At 39.7% G+C, this 12,342-nt stretch overlaps 1 protein-coding gene across 3 annotated transcripts in view; it reads left to right on the forward strand.

Annotated features, from left to right (window-relative positions):
- gpc5a (glypican 5a) overlaps positions 1 to 12,342 on the forward strand; it is a 183,762-nt gene that overhangs the window by 87,261 nt on the left and 84,159 nt on the right. For 2 of the 3 annotated variants that reach the window (XM_061763441.1, XM_061763450.1), the window contains one exon: positions 9,003 to 9,123. The exons of the other annotated variant lie outside the window; for it this stretch is intronic. In XM_061763441.1, the coding sequence (XP_061619425.1) occupies positions 9,003 to 9,123 (121 nt within the window). The remainder of the gene's footprint in view (positions 1 to 9,002; positions 9,124 to 12,342) is intronic. 3 annotated transcript variants of the gene reach the window in all.

Raw genomic sequence — 12,342 nt, forward strand, 5'->3', positions numbered from 1 at the left:
GCTCTCATCGGTGTATGAAGCAGCCAGGCAGCCTCAGAGCCCCGCGCAGGGACAATTTTCCCTCCTTTGCTTCCGTTGAAATTCAGCGGGCATTACACTAATGGCCCCCGAAGGGTGCATCATATGCGACCACAGCAGTGCATGCACCATGGTCCCCATGGATGATTTTTTTCAACTCCTCTCCTTCTCCCCGCGACATCGCAGCAGAGAACTGTGTTGCTGACGACCCGAATGCTGTTACTTTGGGCCTCTGGCAGCTACTCTAACCGCTGTGGTGCTGACAAGGTGTTGCAGGTCGACAAATCCTGTCTGGTTCGCCTCTGCCTTGCAACGCAACGTGCGTGGGGGTAGACAGCAGAGACACTACAGACCAAATAACACAAAACACATTACAATTCAGGGAAAATGTTTTTTTTTTTGTTATGGGCATGGTTTGATGACTGACTGCACGCTATACTGGTAGAACTGGGCCAAGTTATTACGAATCAGGATGTAGCAATCCCACCGAATGACCACTGTATGAAATGAGGTTGCTTAGTGTTGAAATAGTGAGGGAGGGGTTTACGCCCTAGCCTACGTTTCGTCACATAGCCAGTTTTTAGCCCTGAACAAAAAAATCCAATGAAGTTTGGACCTTGGGTTAAACATAAATAAAAACAGAATACAATGATTTGCAAATCATGTTCAACCTATATTTAATTGAATACACTACAAAGATAAGATATTTAATGTTCAAACTGATCAACTTTATTGTTTTAGCAAATAGTCATTAACTTAGAATTTTATGGCTGCAACACGTTCCAAAAAAGCTGGGACAGGTGGCAAAAAAGACTGAGAAAGTTGAGGAATGCTCATCAAACACCTGTTTGGAACATCCCACAGGTGAACAGGTCCATGATTGGGTATAAAAGGAGCTTCCCTGAATTGCTCAGTCATTCACAAGCAAAGATGGGGCGAGGTTCACCTCTTTGTGAACAAGTGCGTGAGAAAATAGTCGAACAGTTTAAGGACAATCTTCCTCAACGTACAATTGCAAGGAATTTAGGGATTTCATCATCTACGGTCCATAATATCATCAAAAGGTTCAGAGAATCTGGAGAAATCACTGCATGTAAGCGGCAAGGCCGAAAACCAACATTGAATGCCCGTGACCTTCGATCCCTCAGGCGGCACTGCATCGAAAACCGACATCAATGTGTAAAAGATATCACCACATGGGCTCAGGAAGACTTCAGAAAACCAATGTCACTAAATACAGTTCGGTGCTACATCTGTAAGTGCAACTTGAAACTCTACTGTGCAAAGCAAAAGCCATTTATCAACAACACCCAGAAACGCCGCCAGCTTCTCTGGGCCCGAGCTCATCTAAGATGGACTGATGCAAAGTGGAAAAGTGTTCTGTGGTCCACGAGTCCACATTTGAAATTGTTTTTGGAAATTGTGGACGTCGTGTCCTCCGGGCCAAAGAGAAAAAGAACCATCCGGACTGTTATGGATGCAAAGTTCAAAAGCCAGCACCTGTGATGGTATGAGGCTGTGTTAGCACCAATGGCATGGGTAACCTACACATCTGTGAAGGCACCATTAATGCTGAAAAGTACATACAGGTTTTGGAGAAATATACGGTGCGATCCAAGCAACGTCTTTTTCATGGATGCCCCTTTTTATTTCAGCAAGACAATGCCAAACCACATTCTGCACGTGTTACAACAGCTTTATCAGTTTGAACATTAAATATCTTGTCAATGTAGTGTATTCAATTAAATATAGGTCGAACATGATTTGCAAAACATTGTATTCTGTTTTTATTTATGTTTAACACAATGTCCCAACTTCATTGGAATTTGGGTTGTATAAGTTTTTGCACATATTTTTCGTACTTATCTTTAAAGATATTTAATGTATTTAGAAACATAACATGATAATGTCTTTGGGGGGGACTTTAAATAAGGTAACCAAAATATGAGATACAGTTATCAGTATGGTGCAGTGCAGTTTTACACCACTACAAACTAAAGTCACAATAATAAATTTGTTGATCAATTAATGACTGTATGCTAAAGATATTCCAAAACAAAATGATCTTAGATCGAGGTGTAGATTTTAGATGTAGATTTGCAACATAGAGCGTTTGTCTGCCTTATCAGCCATCATAGAAAGTGTAAACTTTGCAAGTGTAAACTAATGAAAAGTCTTCCACAAATTAAGAATCCACTATAACCTCTTATATTCTATATCTCTAGGTGTCATTTATACTCATGTATTTCAAAAGCTGTACTTGAGAGCAAATTAGTTTTCGTAATAGCAATTAACCATGTGTACAATATTGCAAAGTTAATGACTTAAAGCAGCCTTTTGAGTTTTGTGTTTGAGATGAAAACGCGTTGCAATGTTTTTGAATGAGACTGGCAGTTGACAGGGATGAAAAAGAAAGGCAGAGATGAGATGTAAAGTCATGCAGAAACACTAAACTCTAAAACTCTAAAACACTAGAGTCCAACAAGCTTTCCAAGCCTTCTCGGCCACGTCTTCTTTCACTCCTGGAAGGATTCGTCCGGGATCCTTCATTGCTATTTTGATGTCATCCACTTCTTTTAAACGGCTCCACTTGAGCTTGGGAAAGTGGGAAAAAAATCACACGGAGCCAGGTCAGATGAGTAGGGAGATTGCTCCAGCAGGGTGATTTTCTTTTTAGCCAGGAACAGTCAGATGCGGAGGACATTAAAAGCACGTGCGTTGGCATGGTGAAGCAGCCACGAGTTGTCCTGCTGTAACCAGTGGGGTTTGACTCTGGCTTGTGTATTGTTGAAATGACGCACACCAGTGTTAATGAGGGTTTTACTTTATTCTTGGAACTGTACCTGACAAATTCAGCAAAAAAAAAAAAAAAAAATCCTTCTCGCAAATGTGCTCATATACTGTGCCCCCCATATATATCAAGAGAAAAAACGCTTCACAATACACAGTACACTATATTGCCAAAAGTATTTGCTCACCTGCCTTGACTCACATATGAATTTAAGTGATATGCCATTCTAAAACCATATGGTTTAATATGGTGTTGATCTACTCTTGTGGGAAGGCTTTCAACAACTTTTAGGAGTGAGTTTATGGCAATTTCTGCCCATTCTACCAGGAGCGTATTTGTAAGGTCGCACACTGATGCTGGACAAGGAGGCCTCACTCACTGTCCACTCGAAATCAACCCAAAGGTGTTCTGTCAGGTTGAGGGCAGGACTCAAGTTCATCCATGCCAAATTCTCTCATCCATGGACATTTCCAACTTTGTGGGAACAGTTTTCCCCTGAACATTTTTGTCATACCATGAATACCCCCTCACTTACATGAGTTGATGATTCTCCAAAAGTACTGGTTGAACTTAACACAACTGCTTATTGAATGAAAATCATTTTATTTCATCTCCTTAATTTGAACATTTAATTCTCAGGCATTGTCTTCTTTTTAACTAAAATGAAACATATGTTGCCATAAAAATAAATATAAATAAAAAATATGAAATAAAAATAGATAATAAATCTGCCTTTGTTATATATAATTTATAACATTTACAGAGTATTATATCAACCCTCTCCTGAATCCAGAGTAACTGAACATTTCAGCCATTTATTTATATTTGCCTGTTTGCGGCTGTATTCATTTTGGCAAGGCTGTACAACAGGCTATTGTCTTCCCGGGTAAACTAGTTGGAGTGCACACATACCATTTTATTGACGGGCATATGAAATGACTGAGAATGTTTTTACGTATAAATAAATTATTAAAGGTTTTCACACAGGGGTGGGAGGGTTACTTTATATAGTGGCTGGATGTATTGATCGCTAAGCTTCTGAACGTTCCAGTGAGCACTGTTGGGGCCGTAATGCGTAAGTGGAAAGCCAATCATACCACCATAAATTTGCCTTCATCAGGTGCTCCTTGAAAGATTTCTTGTAGAGGAGTGCAAAGAATAATCAGAAGAGTTGCCCAAGAGCCAAGGATCACCTGTGGAGAGTTGCAAAAAGACCTGGAATTAGCAGGTACTGTTGTCACAAGGAAAACAGTGTGTAATGTACTTCCCTGCCATGGCCTCTATGTACGCTCACCACGTAAGACCTCATTGCTGAAAAAAAAAGCATGTCGAAGCTCGTTTAAAGTTTGCGCAACAACATTTGGACATGCCAGTGCCAGTTAAATACTGGGAGAATATAGTCTGGTCAGGTGAGAGCAAAATTGAGCTGTTTGGATGCCATAATGGACACCATGTTTGGAGGAGAAATGGGACTGCACATCACCCTAAATACACCATACCAACAGTGAAGTTCGGAGGTGGGAACATGATGGTGTGGGGCTCCTTTTCAGAAAATGGTACTGGTAAACTTCACATTATTGAAGGGAGGGTGAATGGGCAAGTATACCGAGACATTCTTGTCAAAAAATGAAAATGAAACGAGGGTGGACATTTCAGCAGGATACTGATCCAAAACATACCGTCAACGAAACTCTAAATTGGTTTCAAAGAAGAAAAAATAAAGCCGCTAGAATGGCCCAGCCTATTACCTGACTTGAATCCAATCAAAAATCTATGGAAAGAACTGAAACTCAAGGTCCATAAAAGAAGCCCACAGAACCTTCAAGATTTGAAGACTGCTTGTGTGGCGGAATGGTTAAAAATCACACGAGAGCAATGCATGTGACTAGTTTCTCCATACAGGAGGCGCCTTGAACCTGTCATTGCAAACAAAGGCTTTTGCACAAAGTATTAAATACATACCAGTTGGCCTGTTCAATACTTTTTTCCCTGTGTCATTTCACATTATTACACACAACTTAATTTCTGTACTTATTTGTTCTACTTTGTTTGTATGTATGGATTACTTGTGTTGTTCCAAACATCTGATGAAATTTTCCGGTCAATAGCACCTTTGTATGTATATTTAGTGAGAAAAATGGTGACGTGTTAAATACTTATTTCAGCCGCTGTATAGTGATTCACAAATTGATTAGACCGTCACCCAATATAAGGTTTAATGTCACTGCTGCCCAAAATTAACAGCATTGGCTATTGCCAAAACATTTTTGGGGGTTTCTGCAATGATTAAAACACCAGTATGTAAAGCCTCTTTAATTGAAAATATTTTATTGATGCTACAATATAATCGAGTTTGTAATTTTCAAATGTAACATCTAAAAAACAAAATGTTATTAAATAGTAACAGAGATTATTATTTATTTTATACACGATTAACTTTCCCTAAAGGGTCTCTGTTATGTGGACCGGGTGCCGTATTGGATGACCCCGCTGCTGGTCTGCGGTGTCTGGAACCCTACAGTATTAGCCCGCAAGCTAGCTGGTGGTGGGTAGTGGCGAGTAGTGCCTCTCGTTGCGGCGTGAAAGAGCCGTGCATAAATATGCAACTTTAAGCAGATATATTTTTGTGGTTCAAATTTATAGGCATATCCTGACGTACGTACAGTACATGAAATATAGTGTATAACTGACAGGTAAAAGTTTGTTTTTTCAATGCATTCAGCGGACACACCAACAGCATCAGAGAGCTGGGAAGAAATCTCTATGTCATGATTTTGGAGCCTCATTTTACATGGCATTTAAAAAAAAATAAAAAATTCCAAATTAGCAGGTTTATTAACAGCACTCTTCTCATTAATGTGTCAAATTACCGGTAATAAGACATTTTATTTTCACTTTACAGACTTTAAAACATACTGGATGCAGGTGCTTCTCATACTGTGAAACCATCATCAAAATACAGTAAATGCTTCCTCCATTCAGTTTCTAGTTTACAAGTAGGCACACTGAATAGATAAATTGTAATCAAGGTTAAAAAAAGGTGACTTTGTTGCGTAGGATTATAATTCAGGACAACTGGAAGCAACATATGAGATTAACCACATCTGAAATTGCATTTTTTGAACATACACTAACTCTGACCTAAAAAGGATTACTTATCAGTTTTTGCACAGGCAGTTGTGTTCGGTGATTAAATAAATTCTGGCGGACAGGTCACGCGTGAAAGGTCAACTCTGATTTGAAACATTTGCATTAATTGTATGTTCTGCTATACGCTCACTGATTATAGCAAAAGGTCGACTCACGTGTACAATTAGGTCATATTTGGACAATGACAAGAGTTTTTGTAACCCTTAGATACTGGTAGATACCGGTAGAACCCCAAAGCAGACACAGAGCGTAGAAGGAGTGACTTTAAAGTCTTTATTCCAGATAAAGTTCACACAAAAGGGTGCTACTGATGAGTAGGTATGGTTTGTTCACACAAAGTACAAAATAAGAAAACTGGTAACATATGGTTCTACTAATACAGTAAGCAGGAAAAAGTACAAAAATAAAAGACCAATAAACAAAGTGCCACTGTCGAGTAGGGAAAAGTAGTAATTTTCAAAGGACAAAGAAAAGACAATAAACGTATGCAAAGTACTACTATTAAAATAGGGATAATAGCAAGTTCAAACAAACAGCTGTCATGTTCACAGGTTGGAGGCAACCCAAGTGCAGGGAAGTAAAAGGCAAGGCAGGAGTGCAGGAAACTCAAAAAGGAATTGAATTTAAAAAACAAAAACAAAGGCAAACAAGGATCATGGAGGCAAATTCAAATAATTAAAGTTAAAAACAAAAATTCAGTGCAGGCCTGTGTAGGGCACAAGCCAGTGCACCGGTGTCGTTGACCTACAGGGTGCCGGTGGAAATTAAGCTACTGTGGGTTGAGGACAAAGGAGAGGTGTAAAGCAGGGTCTTAGGCAGGAAAGAGAAGAGGAAAGCACAGAGTATAGAACTGAATGTTGGGACTTTAAATGTTGGGACTATAACAGGAAAAGCTTGGGAGGTGGTTGAGATGATTATTAGGAGAAAGTTTGATATTTTGTGTGTCCAGGAGACCAGGTGGAAAGGCAGTAAGGCTAGAGGTTTAGGAGCAGGGTTTAAATTATTTTACCATGGTGTAGATGGGAAAATAAATTGAGTAGGGGTTATCTTAAAGGCCGACTGGTTAGAGCGTCAGCCTCACAGTTCTGAGGACCTGGGTTCAATCCCCGGCCCCGCCTGTGTGGAGTTTGCATGTTCTCCCCGTGCCTGCATGGGTTTTCTCCGGGCACTCCGGTTTCCTCCCACATCCCAAAAACATGCATGAATTGGAGACTGTAGGTGTGAATGTGAGTGCGAATGGTTGTTTGTTTGTATGTGCCCTGCGATTGGCTGGCAACCAGTTCAGGGTGTACCCCGCCTCCTGCCCGATGACAGCTGGGATAGGCTCCAGCACGCCCGCGACCCTAGTGAGGAGAAGCGGCTCAGAAAATGGACGGATGGACGGAAGTTAAATAAATTCTAATACTACAAGCTTGCTATGACGGAATGTCTTGGAAGTGAAAAGTGTCACATCAAATGATGAGGCTGAAACTTTGAAAATTGAGGGTGTTATGTATCATGTAATTAGATTAATGTAATTAGTGGCTCAGCCCCATAGGTAGGATGTGACCTAGAAGTGAAAGAAAAATTCTTGAAGAAGCTAGACCAAGTAGTTCTAAGCATCCCAACAGAGAGTCGTGATTGGTGCAGATTTTAATGGACATGTGGGTGAAGGAAACAGGGGTGATGAAGAAGTGATGGGTAAGTTTGGCATGCAGGAAAGGAATTTGGAGGGACTGATGGTGGTAGACTTTGCAAAAAGGATGGAAATGGCTGTCGTGAACACTTTCTTCCAGAAGAGGCAGGAACATAGGGTGACCCACAAGAGCGGACGTAGAAGCACGTAGGTGGATTACATCTTGTGCAGACGATGTAATCTGAAGGAGGTTGCTGACTGTTATGTGACAGAAGAGTTTCTGTTAGGATGAAGGGCAAAGTTTAGACTTTGAAATAATTTGATTTTAACGCTAAACCGGAAGTAACGCAGGCGTCGCTTCCGGCTTATTCTTTTCTCCTAAATTAATTAAGTTTTTATCCAAACCAATACACGCTACAGTATATTTGTACCTCATTTTCAGGGACTAAAAAGTACTTGTATAAGTGTCAGTCTGCATCAAACAGTTTCTCTCAGCTATTTCCCAGATGTATTTGTTGAAATGAACTCTACTAAAAACTCCGGTCAGTGAGTTTGACGGGAACATAAAAAATACATTTCTACAATCCAGACATTATGACAGAATTTGAATTCTACCACCCATATTTTATTTTAAATAAATTAGACACCATGCTTCATGTTCTTTATTTATTCATATACTCCTCTCTTGACCCCAACTCGCTTCAAATCACTCTCATTTGTTACAGACTAAGACCTAACCATCTCTTCGCACGTAGATTTTGTATTGCAGTTTTCATGTTCACAGTGGTGACACTACTTTTGTATCTAATCAAACCTGAATATAAAACAGAAAGGTCGTCAGTCCTTTGTGTATTTCGCTGGACCTATTCATTGTATTTAATTACGTTGTATATGTGGGGGCTTGAGATGTGTGTAAATTCACTGAATTGTGCTCACTCGCCAGCTTACAAATGTCGTAGTTAACACAGGGGAAAAGACAGGACACCTTGAGGTGAACTGAAGTCTCATTACCAAGCAATACCAGCACTGAACTGCTTTCAAATAAGAATTAATGTAGCAAATACTGTAGAAACATCAAGGTATACATCATAAGTTAGCGGTGGCATACAGTGTACTCGCTGTGGTTTAAAGGTTTTATTTCAAAGAGTGATCATAAAGAGTAGTTTAACTCATATGGAATTTACAGCCATCGAATAGCAGAGAAACACAATGCGCATGTGCTGAGGCTCGTGAATCATGATTCTTTCACATTGCAAGTCCTTGTTTAATTACGCTATCACCGACAATATGTGTGCCTGCTGAACATTAATGACTTTTAATATTCATACCCAAAGAGGACTGGCCAAGAGGGCTTGATTTAGATTATGAGACTTGAGTTTGCAGGTATTTTTCCAACACCATCAAGTCAACTTGTTCTTATGTTCACAGCTACACTCTACGCGTGGTGGGAAACGGTATCAAGGCTCAAGCTGCGAACCCTGAGGTCAAAGTGAAAGGAGCTGACTCCGTGATCCATCAAATCATTGACAAACTAAAGCATATCAATCAGGTGGGCCTTTTTGCTTTTGTCTTTGTACACTTTAAGGGAACTTTGCAGTTTTAAAACTGCTAGCAAGATATATATAATATATAATGTATAGATATTTAATTGTAGTCTCACTACTAATCCCCAAGCCCCTTGACTCCAGTGTTGGGGAGTATTGAATTACATGTAACAAGGTTAAGTAATTAAATTACAAAATTTACATAATTTTAATCCGTTATATTGAAAAGGTGTAATTAATAAACATATGCATTTGGAATTTTCTATGATTACAATTTTATTTACATTTTTCAATTGCCGCAAAAGCTCTGAATTTTTGCAGATCACTTCCTCCTTCTTAAGGCGATGCTTGTAATTGGCTCTCTCTGGTTATGTGCCATTCTGACGTAGTCGCAAACATAAATTCTTGATCAAATATGACCTCGAAGTGCCTCCTTGTGGTCCAATTAATCAGTTTAGCAGAGATTTTGAAAAGGTTAGACTCATAATGGATAGTTGTTTTGAAAAGAACACTGAGTTTTGAACAGTTTAATCTTAATTTTTGACTTTTTTAATGGAACATTCACTTATCTGGGTTGTCATATGAAGCACTATTGTCTAAATTGTGTACGTTTGTCATTAAGTCAACATGGTACAGTATGGTATGGTGGTTTTCCATATGCTGTACCCATATAATGCAACAAACAATTTTTTTTAGATTTTAATTCCATTTCATGTTTTGTTATATATTTATATTTGTGTCAAGAACAAATATGTGGTTAATTCCAAAATAATGATCAATGGTTTTGAATGTACTTATTTAGAGTAAAAGTCAAAGGGTCCTGTTGATGCATTACTTTAAAATTAAATTTAATAAAATGTAATTATTTATGTTACTTTGAGAAAGTAATTAAAATAGTATCACTACTGTTACGTTTTCAATGCGGTAACTTGTAATTGTAACCAACTATATTTCCAAAGTATACTTCTCAACACTGCTCAACTCTCTGACCAAAGTCACACCCCTGACTTACGTGCACGAGATGTGCACTGTATGTAATGTGCACTGTAAACAAGCTCCTGAAGCCTAAACAGCTTAAACAAGTCAGCACGAGGCTGCAGGGTGTGCTCATGAATGTACAGAAAATGACTGACATCTCATCAGTCACACCTTCTCTCTGATTGGTTGTCTTTCCTCAGGCGTTTCAGGTTTCCTAAAACTCAAATTAGAGGTACAAGATTGGGCCAGAGAGAGATGTTTTTTTTTTCTTTTTCCCACAGATGATTTTTACTAATATACTACTGTCAACTTTATACTGACAGTTTTTACAAATATGACAAGTGATTTCTTTTTTTTAAATTGTCCTCAGAACTGTGAGGCTGACGCTCTGACCGGTCGTCCACCGTGCCGCTCTGGGGAATTATATGTATTTTTAATAAAAGATACACACAAACATGCATTACGGTAAAAAGTCACATTGCGCCACTTGTGTTGTTGTTCTACTAGCCTTTGCCATAGTAGCCATTTTGACATTTTAAAACAGTATACAGCCCCAGTTTGCATTTACCCTCTGCTGGGTAAAGGATCATTATAGAACTACAAAAACAACAGTGTATCAGTGGGTGAAGACTTTTGCAGAAGATGGAGCAATGTGTCTCTTTAAATGACTTGTTCATTTACTGTATATACTTGTGTACTGTTTGTTTATGTTTATGTTTATCAGTTTATTTTTGAAAGGTATACTGAGTACCTTCAAAAGTATTCTCTAGTCAGGTCATGTATTGTAATCAGTCACGTCAAACCAACATTACAACATGACAGAAACAATGCGTGCTGATTTACTGTAATTTAATTACAGTAAATCAGCAGTACTTCACACACACTGAAACTTTAGAGCATGGTTCGACAGAACGTCGGCATGTTTATGTACAATCGTTAGTGCTAGCACTAGCTCGCTAGGCTACATAACGTTTTACTGCCTGCTTGCGAGCCATATCATATTAAAAGTACGTGAACATACCTCAAGCAGTCCTTATATAAAAGTCCTCTCCCGGTGCTTGTTGTCATCACCATGGTAACAAGTGTATCCGGTCGCGTTGGCGTTGACAAGATAAAGACCAGTGATCGTAAAAGATGCGGTGATATCGGTATGCAAGATTTTATTACAGTAGTTTGACATAGTGCAGTCCTGAAAGACCAAATTTGCCTTGTAGTCTGATCCAGGCATTACGTGTTGTCTGTCCCACACCGCCGACATGTTTTTTTTTTTTTGTAAATAACTTTATTGGTGGTCAGATATTTACGGTACTATCTCAAAAGACACGCGACAAAGCTAAAAATAAACTAGCTTTTGGAGTCAAATATACTATAGACTATGGCGACACGGAGTAAATGTCTTTTGCTGAGCCAATCAATGACATCATTGATCGGATCGGCGAATTATGACATTAAAGCCGATCAGCACAAATTGCTAATTATCGGCCGATACTGATCAAGCCGATCAGATCGGTGTAAAGTCTAATTATCATTATTATTACACAAAAAGCTTTAATCGTCACATTAGAGACGCAGGGGATGATGTTTAAGTGCATATATATGTGTTATAGGTATATTGTTATTAATCTGGTGGCACGGTGGCCGGCTGGTTAGAGCGTCAGCCTGACAGTTCTGAGGACCTGGGTTCAATCCCCGGCCCTGCCTGTGTGGAGTTTGCATGTTCTCCCCGTGCCTGCGTGGGTTTTCTCCGGGCACTCCGGTTTCCTCCCACATCCCAAAAACATGCATGAATTGGAGACTCTAAATTGCCCGTAGGTGTGAATGTGAGTGTGAATGGTTGTTTGTTTGTATGTGCCCTGCGATTGGCTGGCAACCAGTTCAGGGTGTCCCCCGCCTCCTGCCCGATGATAGCTTGGATAGGCTCCAGCACGCCCGCGACCCTAGTGAGGAGAAGCGGCTCAGAAGATGGATGGATGTTATTAATCTTGCCAAATAAATCTCCCTCCTTGAACTCCCTGCTGCTGCCGCTTCAGCTTGCCTTGCACTGGCGAATCTAACTTGCATGTCGGTCTCCTGTCCTCTCATGACTTTATGTGTAGTCTGTTAAGATTATGGAGACACCGTCTGAGTGTGTGCTTGTTTTCATTTGCTTGACTGACTCAACATTAGCCGTTAGCTTGAAGAAAGAGCTGCAAGTGAAAGCTATCCCCGCGAGAACGTCAGGACGAGGGGTTAGAATCTCTCATGAG

The sequence above is a fragment of the Phyllopteryx taeniolatus genome, chromosome 2 (assembly GCF_024500385.1).
Source record: "Phyllopteryx taeniolatus isolate TA_2022b chromosome 2, UOR_Ptae_1.2, whole genome shotgun sequence".
Lineage (NCBI taxonomy): Eukaryota > Metazoa > Chordata > Actinopteri > Syngnathiformes > Syngnathidae > Phyllopteryx > Phyllopteryx taeniolatus.